This window comes from Agelaius phoeniceus, chromosome 4 (assembly GCF_051311805.1).
Source record: "Agelaius phoeniceus isolate bAgePho1 chromosome 4, bAgePho1.hap1, whole genome shotgun sequence".
Lineage (NCBI taxonomy): Eukaryota > Metazoa > Chordata > Aves > Passeriformes > Icteridae > Agelaius > Agelaius phoeniceus.
In genome coordinates this window covers 72,214,181-72,236,724 of record NC_135268.1, presented here as the reverse complement: position 1 = coordinate 72,236,724, position 22,544 = coordinate 72,214,181, and the positions used below count along the sequence as shown (strand labels likewise).

General features: G+C 45.9%; 1 protein-coding gene across 5 annotated transcripts in view; it reads left to right on the top strand.

Annotated features, from left to right (window-relative positions):
* Positions 1 to 22,544, top strand: part of SLC4A11 (solute carrier family 4 member 11) — a 104,901-nt gene that overhangs the window by 59,856 nt on the left and 22,501 nt on the right. For all 5 annotated transcript variants that reach the window (XM_077177873.1, XM_077177872.1, XM_077177871.1 and 2 more), the window contains exons 7-13: positions 1,102 to 1,225; positions 4,549 to 4,755; positions 10,429 to 10,513; positions 17,621 to 17,746; positions 18,455 to 18,568; positions 19,597 to 19,729; positions 20,024 to 20,097. In XM_077177873.1, coding sequence (XP_077033988.1) covers positions 1,102 to 1,225; positions 4,549 to 4,755; positions 10,429 to 10,513; positions 17,621 to 17,746; positions 18,455 to 18,568; positions 19,597 to 19,729; positions 20,024 to 20,097 — 863 coding nt within the window. The remainder of the gene's footprint in view (positions 1 to 1,101; positions 1,226 to 4,548; positions 4,756 to 10,428; positions 10,514 to 17,620; positions 17,747 to 18,454; positions 18,569 to 19,596; positions 19,730 to 20,023; positions 20,098 to 22,544) is intronic.

Here is a 22,544-nt window from a genome sequence, read left to right as displayed (position 1 = left end):
AAAAATTGGAGAAATAAATCCTCTTGTTGGAGGACTATGATAGGTGCTTGTTAGATGAACAAAAGACAGGAGGCAGCTGAAATAACTTTGAACCAGGTAAAAGGAGGGGAATATATAATAATAACTCTGAGGCAGGAAAACACTTCCATACCTCTTCCAGGTGTCTGTAGGCAAACTCTGTGTGCATTTTTCACCAGTGGTTTACAGAAGGGTTGGGAAGTGGTTGGTGGCTTTAAAGGGAGCAGGAGAGCTGCATGCCAGGGTGGCATTACCCACTTGCTGCCCCTGCAGCAAGCCCCAAAATTTCCCAACAGGAAAAGTGGCAGCTGAACAGGTCCCAGCTCTGTTTAAATAGCCTGGGGTGGAGACAGACCTGATCTTTCACAGCCTCTGGAGATGATCCCTATGTTTATTCCACACAACTTTCTTTGCTAGTCTTGGTTCTGGGAGTCTAATCCCAGCCCCTGGATCACAGCCAAGGATTTCCCTCCAAGCACTAATCCCATCTCTGTGGTTCTTGAGCAGGGAGGTCAGCCTGGTTTCTTTAACACTTGGGAGCCAGAAAGGGGAAAACAACAGCTGGGAGCAAATGGGGAAAGCCATTTCAACAGAGAGGTCTGCCTGAGGCAGAAGTGGGAGTATATTGGCTTGGCATTTTGCCTCAGTGTTTCCAGAAGCACCTTGGGAGATCAGGTGAAATGAAATGTAATCTGCTCTCCAATAATGCAGGTGGTTTTTAATAAGAGGTTTTTTTTTTTTTTTTTTGTGCGTGTGTGTGTAGAAGCTTCTGTAGCTCTGCAGGTACTCAGTGTGTTGTGCTCTCTGTCATTTGTTTTCTTGGCTGTTAAAAAGCACCTGGAGGAAAAGACAGAATGCACCTTGAAATCTTGAAAGGTATTTCCTATAAAAACATGGATGTCAAATTATACAGAAGGGAGCAGAATTAGGCTGATAGTAACTAAAAGTTTAAGACTTCAGATGTCTTCAACCAACACCATCATGTGTTTCTCAAAGGTGAAATGTGTTTTTATACCTTGTGCACCAGGGGAGATCATGCCTGGTGTTGTGGGGCCCAGTGTGACAATCCCATTTTCCCCACAGTTGCACTATAAAGTCCCTTCAGCGACGCCACGTTTGCATCAGCCGCCTGGAGAGGCCTCAGAACTGGGGGGAGAACTCCTGTGAAGTCAGATTTGTCATACTGGTCCTGGCTCCTCCCAAGATGGTGAGTTTTGTTCTTCTTGCTCCATAATTTCAGGGGGTTCTCCTGAGTTTGCTTTTCCTTGGGTTCCTCCAAGGGTTAATAAGTGTTTTTAAACATTTATTGGTTTGTTTTTAAAACACAAGGGGATGTGAAAAGGCCTGAGGTCTTCTCAGCAGCTGTCAAGATGATTTATGCTGTTGGTGAGGGGTGGATTGGTGGGCTGTGTCCTTGTCTCATGGCCTGCATCCTGATGGGGAGGAGAGCACTCTCTAGTCCCTATGCACACCTGGGATGCCCTTAACACTCCATGGATTCCCCTCTCCAGCTGGAGCTGCTATTTTTAGAAGTAAGAAATGCAGTTCCTTGCTAAAGCCAAGCTTTTGAAAGGCTCTTGTGAGCCTACAGCTGGTGCCCCAGGGCAAAAGGTCTGGGTTGTTTCCCAACAAACTTCCCTGATGGGGCTGACATTTACCCTGCACGTGTGGCTGCAGCAGCTGGAGGTAATGTAGCCAAGAGGAAGATGATTCTTTTTTGAGCTCTGTTACAGTGAGGGTGAGACTTTCTGGGAGCTGTGGTGCTTTTAAGGTCAGACTGTCCCTGAGGCTCTTTGGATTCAGAGCTTTTAACACCTGAAACAGCAAGGTTAAAGCTTGCTCAAGTTCTGGTTCTTTGGTGTTGACAAGAATGGCACAGTAGAACACTTTTACTGCAATCAGAATATCCTGAGTTGGAAGGGACCCACAAGGATCATCCAAGTCTGACTCTGATATCATGGGGTGCATCAAGGTTAATTGGGGATCACCATCCTGTCTTCCTAGAAAGCCCTGGCCGGACCAAGGTGGTTCTTGCAGCTGATGGCTGAGTGGTTCAAAGCTCAAGACCTTTTCACACTCCAGCTGGCTGTTTACACCTTGGGGCTGCTGGGTCTGTGCTCCTGGGAGGTGCTGGAGAGGTTGAAGACCTTTCCTGGGACAGGATATGTCCTGATTCAATTTCCTGCTCTTCAATGCTATCTATGTGACCTTGGGACCTGCTGCTCTGGCCTGTCTCCTCCCCCCTTCACCGCCACCCACATTTAAATGGGAATACTGGTGTTTCCTTCTTTCCCAGGATTTCTGGCAGGTCTTTCCCAACTTGCTTTTGGCATCGACCTCCAAGCCAACAGGCTGAAAACATATTGATGTTCCTTGTGCAAAGCAGGAGGGAGAACACCTGGAGCTGTGTGCAGCTCCATGGATCTGTCCCTCATTGTTATCTGGGGCCAGCTACGTGCAAAGCCCCCGCCAGCGGCTCCGCATCCGCTGGGATCCCCAGAGTTTGCAATTCCGATGGTCAGCATCAAATTAAGGGAAGGGAGTGGAGGCCAACAGAGCTTGCACTTGCCAATGTGCTTTTTTATTTTAAATGGGTTGGTGGAGCCAGCCCCAAGTGCGCATTTCTGGTGCAGCAGTTAAAATAATTAACCTGCTGACAGCATCACGTTCAGTGGAAGGGGGGCAAGTCCACAAAATGGGCATTTGTTATGCTGGGATCCAGATTCTTGGCCTTGCTAATATTGAGGAAGGAAAAAAAAAAGAGTTTTCCTGCAAATATCTATCCTTTCTAAACTGTTTATCTCCTTAGTGAAGGAAAAATGGGAAGGGCATTGGGAATGTTGAAGCAATCCTTGCAGCATCCAGCCCAAGGATTGTTGCTGCTTAGAGGTGAAAGGTGGAGCCTCCTCTGTGCTGGCAAATCCAGGCTGTAAAAGCAAGTCCCAGGCAAAACCCTTCACTTAAATCCAAACCTCTCTCTAGAAACTAAAACTGAATGTGCCCTAGTGAGTGTTTGAAGGGACATTGCTGGTGATGGAATCCCAGAATAGTTTGGGTTGGGAGGGACGTTTAAAATTATCTCATTCCAACTTCTGCCATGTTCAGGGACACCTTCCACTATCCCAGGTTGCTCCAAGTCCCATCCAGCCTGGCCTTGAGCACTTCAGGGATGGGGCAGCCACAGTGTTTTGGAGCAAATGGAAGATGGGGCAGCCACAATTTTTCAGAGCAAGTGAAGATGGGGCAGCCACAATTTTTTTGAGCAAATGGAAGATTGGGCAGTCACAGTTTTTCGGAGCAAATGGCAGAGAGGAGGATGATGTGAGTGATGGAGGAAGGACAGCATTAGCAATGACTCTGGGCCCAGCTCAGTGCCACCCACGCCTGAGCTTCTGCGTCACCCACACTGAATTATTTGGTTGTGTCCATGGAGAAATTGTTCATCTGCTTGGTTGTGAATCATGAGAAGCAATTGGGATCAATCACAGATGCTCACTCTTCTTTTCACAGCAGAGTGAGGAGCTTGGAGGTTCTCCAGGGCTGGGGGAATGTTTGGGTGTCTATGGTAGCTGCTGCGTGATGAGTGTGGAGTGTAGAAGAGGTGGGTGGGTTAAAACTTGGCATCAGAAGGAGCTTTTAATGAGCTGTGGTTCTGTGTAATTTAGTCTTGGCAGTATCTTACCTGTCCTGGCCACAGTAGGAGCAGGTGAGCAGGTCAGGGCCTGGAGAGCTTGGCTTTGGTGTGTTCATGCAGGGATGGGGACCTCAGCCTCCTTTACTCTTCCCTTTGCATTTAATTTCCTGCAGTAGGAAAGCAGCTTGGATCCTGTTGGAAGATGGACCCCCACAGATCAGGCCTGTGTCTCGCAGAAATATTAAATCCTGAAAATAAACACTTTTTTCATGTCTGCAAGACTCCTGTCCCTTCCAAACATTTAGTGAAGACAGACAAGAGCTCCTTGTGTGGGTTCCCAGCTGTTTTTTCCCATCCTTTCCTCTGTGCCAGTGGTTACTTGAGCTGAGAGCTTTCAACCTCCACTTGTGCTGCCAGAACTGCCTCAGAGCGGCCAAATGAATTGAGTTTTAATGCCCAGAAAACAGGAATCAGATGAGCACAATAATCTCAGTCTTTCAGACAAGACATCAGTACCTGCAGAAACATTTCCGCCCCAGGAGCAGCAATGCTGAGGTGCTGTTAAGTAGCAAAGATTTTTGTCTTGTCTTGAAGGGAAACCAGGGATAAAGTGCACACTCAGCATGATTCAGCTTTGGATTGGTTTCTGGGAAGTTGATCAAGTGAAGATCGATCAGGGCTTCAGGACCTGTGGTGGTGCCTCCAGAGGATTCTGCTGTGGATGTGTGTTCATCTGCAACAGCTTCCACATGTGCCCTCCTCCCTCAGGTCTCTCTGGGATCCTTGGAGCTGGGCAGGTTCCTCTTCAGAGGAATAAATTATGGGGTTTACCTTTCAGAAGTGAAATTAAATGGTTTTACAACCACTTTTTCTTCTTTTTTTTTTTCCCTGCTTAGAAAAGCACCAAAACAGCCACAGAAGTGGGCAGGACCTTTGCCACGATGTTTTCAGACATAACCTTCCGGCAGAAGCTTCTGGAAACCAAAACTGAGGAGGAGTTCAAGGAGGCCTTGGTGCACCAACGCCACTTGCTGACAGTGGCCAATCAGAGACCCTCAGGAAGGAAAGATGGGCACACGTCACACGGTAGCAAACAACTCAAGGTGAGGCTTGGCCAGCACCTCTGCCATGCCCTGGTGTCAAAATCCATCCATCCATCATCCATCCATCCATCCATCATCCATCATCCATCCATCATCCATCCATCATCCATCATCCATCCATCCATCATCCATCCATCCATCATCCATCATCCATCCATCCATCCATCATCCATCCATCCATCCGTCATGCATCCATCATCCGTCCATCCATCCATCATCCATCATCCATCCATCCATCATCCATCCATCCATCATCCATCCATCATCCATCCATCATCCATCCATCATCCATCATCCATCCATCATCCATCATCCATCCATCATCCATCCATCATCCATCCATCCATCATCCATCATCCATCCATCCATCCATCATCCATCATCCATCCATCCATCCATCCATCCATCATCCATCATCCATCATCCATCCATCCATCATCCATCCATCCATCCATCCATCCATCCATCCATCATCCATCCATCCAACGATCCATCCCTCCATCCATCCATCCATCCATCCATCATCCATCTGTCATCCATCCATCCGTCCGTCATCCATCCCTCATCCATCCATCATCCATCCATCATCCATCCATCCCTCCATCCATCCATCATCCATCCATCATCCATCCCCCATCCATCCATCCATCCATCCATCATCCATCCATCCATCATCCATCCATCCATGCATCCATCCATCCATCCATCCATCATCCATCCATCATCCATCCATCCATCCATCCATCCGTCCGTCATCCATCCATCCATCATCCATCCATCCATCCATCCATCCATCCATCATCCATCTGTCATCCATCTGTCATCCATCCATCCATCCATCATCCATCCCTCATCCATCCATCCATCCATCCACCATCCATCCCTCATCCATCCATCCATCCATCATCCATCCATCCATCCATCCATCCATCCATCATCCATCCATCCATCCATCATCCATCCATCCATCATCCATCCATCCATCCATCCATCCATCATCCATCCATCCATCATCCATCCAATTATCCATCCATCCAATTATCCATCCATCATCCATCCATCCATCCCTCATCCGTCATCCATCCCTCATCCATCATCCATCCATCATCCATCCATCCATCCATCATCCATCCATCCATCATCCATGGAGATTTGGGGTGAGGAGGTGAACATTTGAGTCCAGTGGATGCAGCAGCATTCCCAGCAAGCTCCCCACCACCAAGGCTTCCCCAAATTTCTGCTTTGTGCACATCCACCTTCCTCAGATTTGCTATAAATTTCCAAAAAGCCACTTGAAGGTGCTGAAGGGATGCAGAGCACTTGGGGGTTGAAATGGTTGCAGGACTTTGATTCCAGATGCTTAGTGGCGGGTGGGATTAATGGATCCCTGCTCCTTGTCAGTCCAAGGTACTTAATCCTTACAATCAGAAGGCTCTGAAGGAAGCTGCTGCTTGTCTTTCCTGCAGCCAAAAAGCTTCTTGGCCATCTCTGCACGGTAATTTCACTTAAAAGTTGCCTGTCAGTATTTGGCCTGAATTCTCCCTGTTTGATCTGTAGCTCTGTAAAACATTACTTGCTTTGTACTTTAAAGTTGGAGGGAAATGCTGTAACTCAGCTTTCTTTTCTGGAATTTCCTGTGTGTTGGTCACTGCTTTGTTTTTCCGTTCAGAAATCCATTCTTTAGGCAGACAGCATACCTGAAAAACAAACTGTGCCATCCCCAGCGTGCTGCTCCTGTCTCTGCATTACAAATAACCCCAAAGCTTTGGGTTGCTTATAGTGCAGGAGCTGCTTCACTTATCACTTATTTTTTTCCCCCCTGGAATAGATTTAAGGGGTTTGATCTGCACATCTGGAAATGAGCAAAGCTCATGTTTTTCCTGTGGAATCCCCTTGCTTATAGGTAGTGCTTTGAACTTTGCTAGACCCCAGATCTGCTCTTAACTTTGCAGAACAAGTCCTGAAACCCTCTTTAAACCCGGGTCATGCAAGGCAGGGATATTTGGAGTAGTAATTTACCTAAAGTAGGTTTAACCCTCTATACCTGGCCTTTCAAATGGGTTTTTGTTAGAGCAGTTGAAATGTCTGACTTTGTCTTTTGCTAAAAATAGCAAAAAATGTCTCCAGAGGGTTTTCTGCTCTGTGGTTTGGTGAGGAGGGCTGGATGAGACACTGAGCTTATAGATTTTGGCCCTGAGACTGGTGATTCCTGCTGGCCTGCTTGGAAGAGCAGCCTTGGCCAGGCAGAATCCTGATTTCTCCAAGCCAGTGCTGTGGAGGGTGACACTTCTTCCTTCAGCTCTTGCTTTTGGCATTGACAGTTGTGGGCCTGGGTTTGCTGAAGTGTTTTGTTTTTATAAAACCATTTTATCCTTGAGCTCTTGGGAGATGCAGCCTCTGTATCCCCACCTCACCCTGCCAGCACAAAGAGCTGGGAAAGGAGATTTCCTGGCAAGCCAAGGTTTGCCTGGAGAAGTAAGGTTGATTTGAGCTCTTAGACTGGATTCCTCAACTCCTGAGAGCCATCTCCTGCTTTTCCTCCCTTGTGGAGAAGAAGCATTTAATATGAGCACAAACCCATGTGAGACCAGGAGTGTAATTTCAACCTGTCAGCCACCCCCAGAGAAATAAACACCCTCACAGGAGCCCCTGGACTGTGACAAGTGAGCTCTCAGGAAGGTGTAAAGTCTCTGGGTGACATGAAAATCTGGCCTCTTGGATCCTGCAGTGATGGCAGAGGAAACAAGCCTTAAATTCTGGGTGTGAGTGGGATTTTTTGCAAGTGCTTGTTTTTACCTCTGCTGAAATACTGAGGGGGATGTGACAGTCACATTCCCTGCTGTGCCTACAGCACTGTCACTTTGCTTTGGCTCATCTCAGAGGATTATTTAGGCAAGGCTATGTACTCAATCATAATTAAGTCAGCCTGAAATCCTCTTGTTTACTGAGGCATCTAATTGTGATTTTGTTCATGGAGGAGCCCCTAACAGCTGTGATGTTTTTCTGGCTGTGATTTTGTGTTCTGTGTGGATTTGCTGAGGGGGCTGTGTGTGCTCAGCATCAGCAGGAGGGGGATACCAAGGATATTGTGGTTTTGCACAGACTCACATCCCTGATCTCTGTAAAATACTCCTGCACTTTTGGGGAGGGCTGAGGAAGGGTCAGAGTTGTTGGAGCACTTTTTTTATGTTTGGCTTTGTAGCTGCTAAGTGCTGGCTTAGCCTCTTCCTCTAACCCAAATAATGGCAAGAAGCTGGGAGAGATTTGTGGAATGCAAAGCAGAAAAATTCATGAACTTCATCTATTTGGCTAGGTTGGGGGAATAAAAGTGAAACCAAAAATGGGCTGTAACTTTGGAGGCCAGTCTTTTATATTTTCTATTTTTTTCATCTTTTGTAACTCAGTCTTTTAGCAGCCTCCTACTGTAAGGAAGGCTGGAGAGGGCATGGAGTGACAGTAGAGGGGGGAATGGCATTAAGCTGAAAGAGGGAGATTTAGATGGGATATTAGGAAGAAATCCTTCTGTCACAGGGTGCCCAGAGAAGCTGTGGCTGCCCCTGGATCCCTGGAAGTGCCTAAGGCCAGGTTGGATGGGGCTTGGAGCACCCTGGGCTAGAGGAAGGTGTCCCTGCCTGTGGGCCTGGGTGGGCTTTGAGTCCCTTCCAGCCCAAACCATTCTGTGATTCTGTGATATCTGTGGTGCAGCCCAGGTTGAGTCTGAGGGTAGAGAGCAGAGAGGAAAGCTCACAGGAGGATCAGCCCAACAGCAGGAACAGCTTTTCCTGCTGGTGAGCTTCCACTGACACCCCCTGCCCTCATTTCACACTCACACACACAAGAAATAAGTGCATGGAAGAAATCAGGGTGGGTCTTAAACATAACCCTGGTGCCTTGTGGGATGAGTTAGGCAGTGCTTTCCTCCTCTGCACACTCCCAGCTGCCTGGAACAGGTTTTGTTCCCCAGAGCCCCCTCCCTGCTGCCCCAGGCCAGCAGCAGCCACTGCTCCTCCTCCCCTGGAAGATGAGACACCCTGAGCATCCTTTTCCCCCATCCTTTTCCCTGTGCTCACTGCAGCATGATAAGTAAACATCCCAGTCTGAGGCCATTGTGATTCTCTGGCTGACTCATGCCTTCAGGAATCTCTTTCTGGGGGGAAAAATTAAATTTCTTTTCGAGTGCATCTGGCTTTGATGTCCAACTCTACCACCAAATATGGTTGAAGTGCAGAGATTGTTCAGAAATGCTTCAAATGCAGATGTTTTGCTGGTAACACATCTGTCTCCTCATCCTGGGAGTTCAGGTTACAGTTGAAACTGTCCTAAAGTTCAAAAAGTCCTACAGGTGCATTGGCACATTGACTTAAATAGCTGAAATCTGAGATGATACAGTCACTGATAAAGGAGCTGCTCCTCTTTTGCACCCCAAACCCAGTGATTGCTGTGCCTGGTGTATTCCTCCTAAAGGAAAATATCCCCTTCTTTATTTTGTTTGTATTTCTGATTTTCCAGGTGCTGCAAACAGGTGAGTCCCAGGAGAGAAAGCAAAGCTGTGTGTAGTCCATTAAATGAGCACTGTACCTTTCTAAAGCACTCATTTTTATCACTTTCCACATGAAGCAGCCAAAGGAAGAGCTCCCTGCTGCTTTGAGATGATCTGTCAGTGTAAATTTTGTGTCTGTAATTTTTATTTCCCCCCTTACACTCCCTAGCAGAGCTTATAAGTCTTCTGTGCCTGTTTCTGCAATAAATACATGAAATGTTTTAGCTGAGGCAGCTGGGGTTGTTATCACTGCATAAAGGTGCATTTGATTTTCAGAGTGGCTTGTGTGCTCTGAGAGTAACAGGAAAAAATCTGACAGGTGCCTCATTTGTAAGTGTTGCCTACCCTGATGCTTTCCATGTGCTTTCCATAAGGAAGGAGTTGTGAGGATTGGGAGGCTGAGAGTCAATAGCAGCTGTCACATATTCCTGACAAGCTCCTCATTGCCTGTGGTGAGCAGCAGATCCTATCAGCAATCCCACTGCACCTTGCAGGCCCCCAAACCAGGAATAAAAGGGAACATGTTGGGTTTTTGGAACCCTTCCCCAGTGTTTTTATTCTGTTTTAAGGGCAGAAATGATGGTTGTGTGGATTTATTCAAGCTTTTCCCTGTTGATGGAGTTTGAGGTGCAGACAACCTGAATTCCCTCACATCTCTTTGAGGTCTCCCTTTGCCATGGCAATGCCAAGGAAGAAGCACTTGCTGGGGATCCTATTTCAGAGGTTTCAGGTGGATTTAGGGGAATTTTTGTGCTGGCATCTAAAGGAAAAGTTGTGTGGAGGGATGGGGAAGGCACCTCCGACCTGTTTAACCCCAGAGCACCCAATGTCTGATCCATCCCGTGGATCCTCAGCTCCTTCACCTGCAAAGCAGGGATGCAGATAGGAATGGGAGGGGGAAAAGGGAAGGAAGGGAGGAAAACAGGGTGGTCTGGGGGATTTTCTCCTTTACAATGCTACGAGGATATAAATTGAATCCCGGTGAGTTTATTTTTATTATCACGACAAGATGGGATTTGAATGCCCTATTGAAAACGAGCCCTCTCGCTCCTATCAGGCTTGAATAAGGAGCTTAATCTCTTTAACAATGCATGAGCCTTTACACTGACACAGCACTTCCTTCCTTTCTTCAGCTGCACGACTTTCTCAGTATTGGCAAGGGGATTTCTGATGACATTGCACGAAGATTCCCAGTGTACGCGCTGGACTTCACCGATGGTACGTTGGCCAATGTTTATGGAAGCGCTGCCCCGAGTGGGGATTTTTTTTTTGTGATGTGATGTCCTGTTTACAGTGTGCATTCAATGTGTGCTTTGATATGTGTAACAGCTCTCCTGGCCCTTGTTTAAAAGGGTGTTTTGGCAAAAGCCTGTGAATGGGCAGCGTGGAGCACTGGAGATGAGGCTCCTGCAGCGTTTCCTTAATGAAGGTGCTGGCTGTGCGCGGATGAGGATTTTAATTTTTATTAAGCGGCGATTAAATGGATCGATTATTACCGTGTGTAGACTCACATCAACTCCTTGCAACCTAATTACTCAGCACTGGCCTGATAGGCCCTTTCTGCTGCCTCTGCAAGCTGGCTCCACACTAATTATAGTGATGCTGTGGGAGTTGAGAATGCTTAAACAAAATGTGAGCTGCGGTAACTTCAGCCCGGTGTTGTGAAAAACAGGATACGGCTCGTCCGCTGCCACCACATCACAGGAGCAGCACACAGTGTTTAAAGTGAGCCTCAGCTTGATGCAGCTCCCACAGTGGCCTTGGTGTTTTTAAGATTTGTTTTCTTCCTTTTCACTCACAGACTTTCACTTTTCTTGAAGGCTGGGCAGAATCTTCAGGGCAAAGTGAGATTGCAGAGTCCCAGCCTGACATCAAAATGTGTTTCTTGCAGCTTGTTGGGGAGCTGGTTAATATATTCAATCTCATACCCAGAAAGTTCAAATAAAACAGAGAATTAAAGTGTAGGCAGGGAAAACCTTGGAGATTTATCAGATACATCAGGAATTTATCTCTTCCTGCTGTTAAATCCACCTTAGCTCAAGCGTGTGTCCCTGCCTCCCTCAGTGCACCAGTGCTGTGAAGGCTCATGAGATGAAGGTGATCTTCTTTGGATTAGGCATAAAAAAACCAAGATGCACACCCAGACCCCAATTTTCAGAGTCTTCTCTTGCAAAGCCACCTTGCACAGGCAGCTTAAGCTTCAGAGCAGCCTGGCCAAGGCTGTGGATGTGTGTCCTCACCCCCTTCCAACCAGCAGAGGAACATGAATGAGATGTTGGCTTAGCACAGGGGTTGAGTGCTGGGTGCTTTCTCCAGGTGCTTTGGCACTGCTGGGATGAAACTTATTTTCAGGAGACTTGGTGTGATGGGAGGGCTAATGCTGATTTCTCTGGGGATGTGAGGGTGTTTTGGGGAGGATGTGGGATGTAAAATGATTTTCAGGGGAGCAGCAAGGATTTGGATAAAACAGAAACGATTTTTGCTATGTGCATCACTGGCATCAGGTCTGGCAGGGGACTTCAGCTCCTAATCTGGACACTTCAGCTCCTAATCTGGACACTTCATCCCTTTGGCTTTCTAGAGCTGTCAAAGGCTCATTTTTCATTATAAAGGGATATTGAAGCACTTGAGAAGGGAACTGCTGCAGAAGTGCCTTGTGGAGACCCATGTTTGCCTCAAGACAGAGCAGTGTCTGCTGTGCCTGTCTGAGCTCAGCGGGCACAAAACCATCAAATTTTGGTCCTGCAGCCAATTCTGGCTGTCAGCAGACTTGGAAGCCCCCTTCAGGGTCCATATTGTGGCTCTGACTGCATCCATATTGGACCCTGGGGGTGCTGCCTCAGCCCTGGGCTCTTGGCTGTGAGCTCTGCAGGCTTTGCACACACTGATGTACAGAATGGGCATAAAATTGGGATAAAATGGAACCACGGGTTAAAAAGTGCCAGTGTTTTGTTATACAGCTTCTGGAGAGTGGAAAAGAGCCCAATGAAACTCCAGAACTACTTCAGCTCCAATGGGAGGTTCTCATTTTGGGAGCAGTTGTGCCCTTTCAATAGGAAATGGGGAAAAAGGGATTTTCTAAAAAGCACTGCATGTTAGTATGGCCATTTCTTCCCAGAAACCAGAAATTAGGATGAATTCTTTAAGGAACTGCTTGAAATGAAAAGCAGATGGAGCATGAAGCATCTGCCATAAACCACTGAGACTGAAGATGATCAGGAATGTGGAATTCCTGGAGCATTTTAAAGCAGTGGTGCATCAGAACATGAGGGATTTGAACTATCCCAGTATCTGCACTCCAGACAGCCACATGTGCACCATCAAAGAGCTCTGTATTACAAAGATGCTCGGTTTTGGATGGTTGGAGTCTCTAAATCCTCAATCTCAGAAGCATCCTGGGGTTTGGGGTTAGACAGATAAACCCATCAGGGGCAGGGTGATAAATCATGAGGTTTTTTGTAGGACCAGGAAATCTTTGGCCAGTTGGAGTTTTGTGGGATTGGTCCTCTTCATACACTGCACAAATTTCCCTTAAAGGAAAAGTCTTTCTCTCTTTTTTTTTTTTTTTTTTTCCCTTTTTACTCCAGATTAGGAACTCATCAACTTCATTTTGTGGCAAAGTCTTGTGCACTTTACTGAATGGGTCAAAGGATCAAGGAAGAGTTTTCTAAACTTTTTTTCCAGGATTTTGGTGATAAAGATGGCTTTTAATAGATGTCTTCCAGCAGGAGCATCTGAAGATGAACAACTGGGTTATGCTGAGTCTGAGAATCCTGTAGTTTTCCTTTAAACTGGAATTTATTCCAGTTGGCTGTGACCTTTGTGTGTAGGATTCTATCTTAAAAAAACAGTGTGACTGAACTTCATCCTGATCCTGTCAAATTGGCTCAGGGCACTTGTGTGTCGATTTTATTACTCTTTAAGCCTCAAACTGGAGCTTCCAGAAATTTCTTTATATTGAGGCTGATTTGAGTGAAAGGGGATTCTGCCTGGACTCAGATGCATCTAAGATTTCTGAAACTCCTGAAAGCTGCTGTCCTCATTCTTCAGTGTTATTTTCTGGGACAACACAGAGGAACAAACACAATTGCAGTGCCTGAAGTGCCCAGTGGGAAATGTGAGGTGCCTGAGATTTTTATGGTGAGGCTTTGATGCTGTGTTCTTAAACATCCATATTCCTTCACCTCCTGGGGAGGGAAAATGAAGGAAAAAGAGGAGAACTGAGGTTTATTCTCTTTCTCCCTGTTTTTTTCTGAGCTTGTGTCTTTGATGCCTGGCTGTGGTGGGTGGATAGTTCTGCTGGAAGTGTGGATTTCTCCCTGTCCTTGGTCCTGCAGAGGGTCCCTAACCAGCTCCTGAGGTCTGCTGGCAGATCCTTGGGATTTGCTGTGGTGTTTTGCAGGAGGGAGATCTCCAAAGCTCCCTGCAATGTGGGCATGCTAAGAAGGAAGGCTTGAAAGTGCTGGAGAAATTGGATTTGAAAGAGAACTTTTGTTTTGCTGGCTGTCTAAGGTAGCTCAGAGCTTAAACCTTGATCTGAACCCAGAGAAATGTTGGCCCTGGACTGGTTTTGGTGTGTGCCAAATCCTCATCAGCTTTCCTGTCTGGTTGCCTTGGCCACCTTGTGAGTCAGGATTCCATTCCTGGGGAAGGAGGGGAAATAAAGGGATTGCAGAGAGGCTTTTCCCTTTCTCCCTGTCTCTCCTGCCCTAGCTCAGATGTGAGGGAGCTCCTGCATCACCCTGCAGCCCTTCATCCCTAAATCCCACCTGGGTACCAAAGTTTAACATCCCAAACTTGTCATGATTGCCCAGAACATCCAACTTGGGTTGCTTTGGGGTCTCTTTGTGTCAGTGGTGGATGGGAATGTTCTAAAGATGCATAAAAGCATCATGTTTTGTGGATGGATGTTGCCTTCCAAGAGACCCAGGATTTCTTTGGAAATGGGCTGAAGGGAGTGAGATGGAAAGGGAAAAGACTGAACCTTGATCTGATTTTTCACGCCTCTCTGCTCTCAGCATATGCTTGGCTTCTGCTCCAAACTCCCTGAGTGCCTTTCCTTTTCCAGTTGAGTTCTTAGTCCCACTTGTTCTGTGATTTATTCTTCACAGGACTTCAGGGAAGATTCATCTTCACAACATTGGGCAGAGTCCAGCAGCCACCACATAAATGAAAGCCCAGCTTTTGAGGGCTTTAGGAGAAGTTTGTAATTCTGAGTTTTACAGTGTTTTTAATAGGATTTTTTTTTTAAAATTAGGGCTGCAGGTCATTGTAATTAAACTTTCTTTGCACAGGATATTTCAGAGAATTGGGAAGAAACATTAACAGGCAGTTCAGAGAATGTCCATCAGTTGTGATTTTGATTTGGTAAATACACAATTAATAGACTTCAGGAGCTGTAAACCCAGTTTTTAGAGCTGCTGGTCATTAACTTACTGCTGTGGACTCCCAAGCAAAGTGAGGCCAGGATTGCTGCAGTTTCCCCTGAAACTGTAACCTTGTCTCTACAAACTGTGACATTTCAGAAATCCAGGCAGGTAAAATGGAACTGTCACGTTGATGAACATAATTGCTCCCCATTCCAATGTGTAGCTATACCTTAATTTCAGGGGAATGCTCCTGTAATAATCAGCGACTCAAATTCCACAGCTGGACCAAGAGTTGATTTTTATGCTATAAATTTCCATGGTGCAGGTGGAGTGACACATTTTTCAGTGGCTTTATGAGCCTTGTCACAGATGAAGTGCCATCATAATGCACCTCACCTTCTTCTGAATGAAGCCACAGCAGTCCATGGGCTGCAGAACATCCTGAAAATGTTTCACCAGATGTTGGCTTTAAAAAGGCAGAAGGGTAAATTGTGCTTAATGCTGGATTTCAGTGCCTGTTGCCGTACAGGTGGATTTGTACAAGGAGAGGCAATGTTTGGTCGTGACTGCAATTAAGGAGTGAGCAGTCAGCTTTGGGAAGGAGTGTGTTTAATCTGGTGTAATTATTGTCTCCATTACAAAGGGAATTTCACTGCCCACCAGAAAGATTCTTGATCCTAGAATCTTATCTAGCTGATTATGGATTAAAGAAAGTGCTGGAAGTCTTGGACCCAGCCAGGGTGAATCACAGAATCACTGAAGTTGGAAAAAACCTCCAAGATTGAGTCCAAGCTGTGCCCAATCCCCACCTTGTCCCCAGCCCAGAGCACTGAGTGCCACCTCCAGGCCTTCCTTGGACAGCTCCAGGGGTGGGCACTCACTGCCTCCCTGGACAGCCCATTCCAGTGTTTAACAACCTTTTCCATGAGGAAATTCCTCCTGATGTTCAGCTGAAGGTCCCCTGGTGCAGCTTGAGGCCATGTCCTTAAGCACAAAGACCTCCATGACCAGCAAGGGCTCCTTTGCCAGGATAGAAACTGAAAATGAAATTTTGTGATGCTCTTCAAGGTTTCTTCCTTCTGCCCTCTCATGCTATGGTTTAACCACCTGAACCTTTTTAAAAAAGATATTATTTGCTTCTCTGGACCTGGTTGTCCTTTCAGAAATGATTTCAAACCTTCCAGGCATCGTTGCCCCTGACCTTTCATATTGGAAAGACTCCCTTGTCCAAACAGCAATATTTTGGAGTGACAGAATCCTTTGAACGAGGGTGTGACTGTATCTATTCATGGAACCTCCCCTCAGCCCTGTTTGTCTTGCCAAATCCTTCCTTTTCTCTAAAGGTTTTGAGCAGTTTGGGGTGTGAGATAGGAGCCTGCAGCTGCTGGAGTCAGGATCACAGGATGTCTTCATCTGTGAGAATTAAATTCCCTTGGGTTGCCAGGAGTGGTTCAGTAATGTGACCTGTGGTTTCTGGATCTTCCCAATAAATGGAAAGGAATTTGCCTGGGAACAGCTGGTCTGATGACTCCCAAAAGGTCAAACTCATATTTGCATGCTTGAGGTGTCTCTTGTCAGGTTTTAGCCTGGAGTTTGAGGATGCTGAGCATCAGAAGTGCTCTTCGTGTCTGTTCCTCTCCTGCCTGCAAGCAGGCACCTCACAAGGTGTCCTTTATTCATGTGGCTGCCTGTTCATTACACATCACCTTTGATTTTTGGGTTTTTACATCCTCCTCCCATCCTTATCTCTGCCCTGCAAATGGTGCAGAAAGCAGATGTTAGATAAGATCCTAAAGTCACTGAGAGATTTTTGTTCTTTTCATTCTGGTGATAAAGATTTTCAGTGTGGCACCTATAACCTCAAAAGCCAAGCCCTCCTTTATCTGATCCAACTAATTTTTTTTTGTTTTACCTCTCTCAGCAAGGCACTGATGCTGCAAAAGCTTAGATGGACATTTGGGAGCTCAGGGCAGATTCCTGTGTGGGAATTCCTGGCTCTGGAGCCTTCCAGAAAGGGGAATTGGGCAGCTCCAAGCACCTCCAGCTGTTTCAGAGGAACAGCACCATCAAGGATGGTGGAAAAGGCAGCCTGGAGGCTGAGGAGACTTTTTCCAGTGCATCCTCTCTGCTCTGTGGAAAAACTTGTGTTCTCCTGGAGCAACATCAGCTGCTGTCATCTCATCCTTTCTCCTGTGCATCCCCAGTGAGCTCATATCAACATCAGCCTGAAAACAGGAAGGGGAAGGGAAGCTACTTCAGAGGCTCTTAAATCCATATTCTGACACTTTAATTCTCTTTCTGGCTGCTTTGTGTTTTGGCCTGGCGTGTTTTTTTCCGATGGAGATGAGAGGGGGGTGAGTGGATGGAAAAGAGAGAGGCTGTTCTTTCAGCAGGGCTTGGTAAATCAAACTTCAGTGTAGCCATTCCTGACCTCTGTTTGTTTTTTGTCCTTCTGCCATTTTTTGGCTCAGAGTAGCATATTATTGATCAAACCTACAGCCTTGGACATCTGTCTAGGGAAAAATGAAGTGCTTCATGTTTTCCTCCCCGAGACAAAAGTAGGGAAGGCAAGAGATTGTCATGAAACTCGTTAGGGACACAGTCCAGTATGCCTGAAAAGTTGGTGTTAAAAAGGCAGGGGTGGGGGTTTATGAACCCTAAACTTACAGTTTCTGCCTTGAACCTCTTCCAAGCTCTGCAGAGTCACAAAACTGAGCACAAGGCTTCTTGTATTTCCTGTTTTGATGATGTCAAAAATGTCTGGTGGCAATTTTGGTGCTACTTCTGGTCCCAGATGAACAGAAGAGTGTAGGTTGTCCAGAATCAAATATTAACAGTTTGGTTACATATTTAAACTTTGGACTGAATTTCTGCTTCTCAAGATGAGCTAACAGTAGCTGTGGCTGATGTGAGAAGGTTTTCAGTGCTTTACCAACATGATTTTTGTTTGCCCCAGGTATTATTGGGAACAACAAAGCTATAGGGAAATACATCACAACCATGATCTTTCTGTACTTTGCCTGCCTCCTTCCAGCCATTGCTTTTGGGTCCCTCAATGATGAAAATACCCGAGGAGCTATTGGTGAGTTCATCAGTTTTGTGCTTCTTAAACTTGCCAGTTTTGTGCATTTGATTCCATGTATTCAAAATTTCATTATGGTCACAGAAAGTTCTGATAGTTTTTATTTACAGGGGGAAAACAAACCCAAAATCATGACTGAAGGATTTTTTTCTAATTAAGTTTATTACTTTTATTAAAAACCAGAAAAATTGAACACTGCTTTGGGTGTCATCATCTGACTTGGACTGATACAGGTGTATGCTACTGTATCTTTGAATTATGCTGACTTAATGTAATTATTTGCACAAGCTCCTGTGCTTTTGACCTGGATTTGATTATCAGCATTGAAATCCCTGGGACAGAGCTAAACATCATCCTTTATCCCAGTTGTAGAAGCAGTTTGTGCTGCAGTCACAGTTCAAACAAGCACTGGTTATGTCTTATAGGTGTTAAAATAAAAGAAATACATTTAAAATATATATATAAAATATAACAATGCACACAAAAAATCCCAGAGTCCACCAGTTAGCTGAACAGCTGGAAACCTAAATTACAGATACGAATAAAGGGTCACTTTTTGATTTATGAGTGTGTTACCTCTGCAGTCTTTAAACATTTCTTCTCCTCATTAGTGGTTGGTTTTTCTGCCCTGTGAATGCTCCTGGATGAGGCAGGGATTGACCCAACTCACTCCCTCCCTGTTTTTGTTTCCACCCTCCCCAATTCCAGATGTGCGGAAGACGATTTTCGGGCAGTGCATTGGAGGGCTGCTCTACGCCCTCTTCTCAGGGCAGCCCCTGGTGGTGCTGCTGACCACAGCTCCCTTGGCCCTCTACATCAATGGTGAGTCTGCAGCAGGGGATTTGAGGGATTGGGACTTTGGGTGGGAGCTTTGTAGAGCTTGAGTTGGGTTTGTTTGATAAATTGATGTTTAATGGCCACTATCAGGGAAAGGTTCCCCCCCCCAGGGGGTGGTGGGGCATGGGAACAGGCTCCTCTGGGGAGTTACAAAGCACAAAGTCAAGAAATGCTTGCACAGGGCTCTAAGGTACATCATGGGGTTGTTGGGGTGTCCTGTGTGGGGCCAAGAGTTGGGTGGATAATCCTGGGGGGGTCTCTTCCAGCTCAGGATGTTCTGGGATTCAAAACCTGAATCAAATTCCTCCTCTTTCCATCACCATCAGAATCAGAATATCCTAAGTTGGAAGGGACCCACAGGGATCATCAAGACCAGCTCCTGGTTTATTTAAATTGTTTTTCTGAAGAAATCATTTTGCAGAGAAAAAACTTAAAGAAAATAAGCATTTCTTCAGCTTCAGTAAGGAAATCTGTTTAAGTAATGGTTTTCTCATGTGGCTGTGTTTAACCAGCTTGAGACAAAGTTTTTTGGGTTTTTTAAGTTTAGAATTTTTCTAATCGATGTTTTAAAGTATCATCAGCAGCTTTCCAGGTATTGCAAGGTGATCTCAATGAACCAGAGATCAGCCAAAGAAACAAGCTCAGTATCTGTGGGGATAATCAGAGGATGGGGCTGGAAAGAGCAGCTGTGACACCCCTTGCTCAACAGCATCCCAAAATGTCAGTGAGAGCAAATTCCAACTGCTTTGGTAGCCTCAATCCCAAGGAAAATTGCTTTGAGCAGTATGGGGGGGAACATTTTTCCAAGTGTCTCTCCCCATTTCTTGTGGTGGAAGGGGAGAACAGTTTGTGTTGATCCAGTGGAAGTGCAGGAATATGGATTTAATGGTATCTGTAATAAATGCACTGGGGTAAAGTCTTGAAATTGGTTCTTTGTGGCCTGGAGCAGATGGGGATCACTGGGTGGCAGGGACAGGAGTTGATTGTGACACATGAATGCTTCACTTTTGCAGTCATCCAAGGAATCTGTGATGACTACAACTTGGATTTCAGTGCATTCTATGCCTGGATTGGACTCTGGAACAGCTTTTTCCTTGTGATCTACTCCCTCTTTAATGTCAGCCTCCTGATGAAGCTCTTTAAAAGGTAGCTATTTTCAAGAAGTCGTATTTTGATCAGATTATTCTTCAAATGGAAAAATTACACATTCCACAAGCTCCTTAATTATGAACTTGCTGCAAAATGTATTTTGTGAGATGAGGAAAGTATCATTTTGGCTTATTGTTCCAGCTTGAAAGAAGTTCTCTGATTTACTGGGTTTTGTTTCTAACTTGGAGCCTAACTCAAATTGGTATATTTTCATGTAAATTGATGAATATGCTAATTTTTCTTTGAGCAGAGTTGAATGCAGCTCTATTAATTCCTGGGCTTTTTCCACAGGTCAACAGAAGAAATAATTGCACTTTTTATATCCATCACATTTGTGCTTGATGCCATCAAAGGCATTGTTAAAGGTAAGTGTTGCAACAGTGTTTTTCAGAGCAGATCTCTGCTTTGCTGCCTTGTCAAAGGCAAGCACAAGGCTGCAAAAATGTGTGATGTTTGCTTGTTCTGTGTTCAAAGTCTTCAGGGAAAAAAAGAAAATCAGTGTGTGTGAGATGGAAGCCGCCCTTTGTCAGCAGTTTACCTGGGTGTGCAGAATTTTTAGCAGCTCTAATTTCTGTTGGTTGAGACAGAATTGGTTTCTAAATTTTCACCAAATGGAGAAACCATTATGTTATTGATGTGAGTGCTGGCAAAAAAAAAAAAAAAAAAAAAAAATGCAGTGTTTGGAGTCCTTATTCCTTGACTCTTTATTCAGACTCTGTGGAGGGAGTTGAAAGATGGGTTGAGATTTCCTGGTTTTCCCTGGGATCTGAAACCCTTCTCTAATGGCAGTACAAGGATTGCAGTGCCTCCAGCACCTTCCTAAATCTCCTCTGCCCTTTCCAGCCATTTGGTTTTCCCATTTCTGGGGTAAATTCTAAATCTCCTTGGGGAGCCTTGGGGTTTAACAGATTCCTCTGCCACTTCTCTCCCTCCCCATGGGGATTATTGGCAGGAGGTATTTCAGAAGGTGAATCATGGTAGCAGAAATACCTTGTGAGTGGCAGCATTTCTGTTCATCCCAGTGAGGAGCTGGACAATTCCTTGATTTTTATGATTTGTCCAACATCCCAAAGTTTGGGCTATCCTTTGAAATCCTTCAGGATACACCCAAGCACACTCCTTGTTTTTAAGACACTCAGGCTTGCAAGGGAATGCTTTCCAAGAGATTTGACACTGCAGAGCAATTTGAAGTGAGAAACTTTCTCGCTTGACTGGGAATCCTTAATTGCCTTGTGTGCTTTGATTGTGCAATCAGAGGGTGTTTTTTTCTCTGTAGAACACCTGCATCTTTTAAATATCCTGCTTGGAGCTTGGTGAGGCAGAGGTTTTATGGGTTAGTTGTTGACTCTGTGAGCTTTGCTGAGTGTGGGCTGTCAGTGCCCTGTCCTAGAGGCATGGGACAGTCTCCAGGTGGTCCTCAACAGGGCATTCAGCTGCTCTGTAAAAATGAGCAAATATTCACAAAGTTTCTGTAGCCCAGAGCTGATCTCCCATAGCAGAGGTTAAAAGTGCAGGAAGCATCCACTTCTCTTGTCTGCCAGACTTTCAGGAATATGGAAGTAAATCCTTGGAGTATTGCAGTGGGAACAGGAGAAGATGCTGTAAGACAAGGGGCAGTGGCCTTACTGACAGAAACCAGGTTTAGATTGGATATTAGAGAGAAAATCTTCCCTGTGAGGGTGGTTAGGCCCTGGCAGAGTGCCCAGAGAAGCTGGGGCTGCCCCTGGATCCCTGGAAGTGTCCAAGGCCAGGTTGGATGGGACTTGGAGCCAGCTGGGATAGTGGAAGCTGTCCCTGCCCATGGGATGGGGTGGAACAAGATGATCTTAAAGATCCCTTCCAACCCAACACATTCTGGGATTTTATGTGTAATTAGTGAACCAGTTGAATGTTCTTTGTACTTGTGAGGGGATGAGTTTGTAGGAATGATGGTAATAAAGTCACACCAAAACTCCTTTGCCAGCTCATGTTGGCTTCAGCTGCACCTGGGAGCGTTCAGGGCTCCACAGGTGGGACCAAAGCTGTTCCCTGACACAGGAGGGCACCAGTGCTGGCAGGCACAGACTTTTTATCCTTAACCCTCTTAGAGCCCATATTTATAAACATGTCACCAGTCAAGTCATGGCCACAGGCTCATCTTTGTTCTTCCCTGGCTGTTTTTGAGGAGGTGATGGTTCACTGCTGCCACCTCCTCCTCCCACTCAAAATTTTGGTTGAGCAGTTCAGTAGGAAGTGAAAGCTGATATTTTCTCGGTGCTGTTTAAATGTGTCCTGTTAGTGCCTTGGCTTCCTGAGTGCCAGGGGACAATGCCACCTCTTCCCAGATGTTTTCCCAGCCTGTTCAGAGCATAGGAAAGGAGGGGAGGGGAACCAAAGCCGTGAGGGTTCACGCAGTCCCAGTGACACTTTGTTTTCACTGCCTGGCCCGGCCACCGAGGCCGTGTTTGTTTGATCTTGACATCTGCACTGAGCAGGAAATGGTGGTGAGCAAGCAGAGGAAAACAAAGCCAGCTCATGTTGTTGGAGGCTGGAGAAGGGCTTGGCTTCAGCCAGGGCACCCCCGGCTCTGCTGCTCTCTCTGGATGATGGCAGCAAGGTTCACTGAGCTCTGGTGTGAAAACAAACCAGAAATGTTCAGGAATCAAATCCTTCCCAGCAAGGTGGTATGGGATGAAGGCCTCCACTCTCTGTCTTGGCATGTTGTTGTTGCTTGAATTAAAATACAAGAGTAAAGCAAGGTTTTTCCTCTATCCAGGAGGGACTGGAGCAATCCTGCCTGGGTTGGTGCATATAAATGGAATTGCAGCCTCAG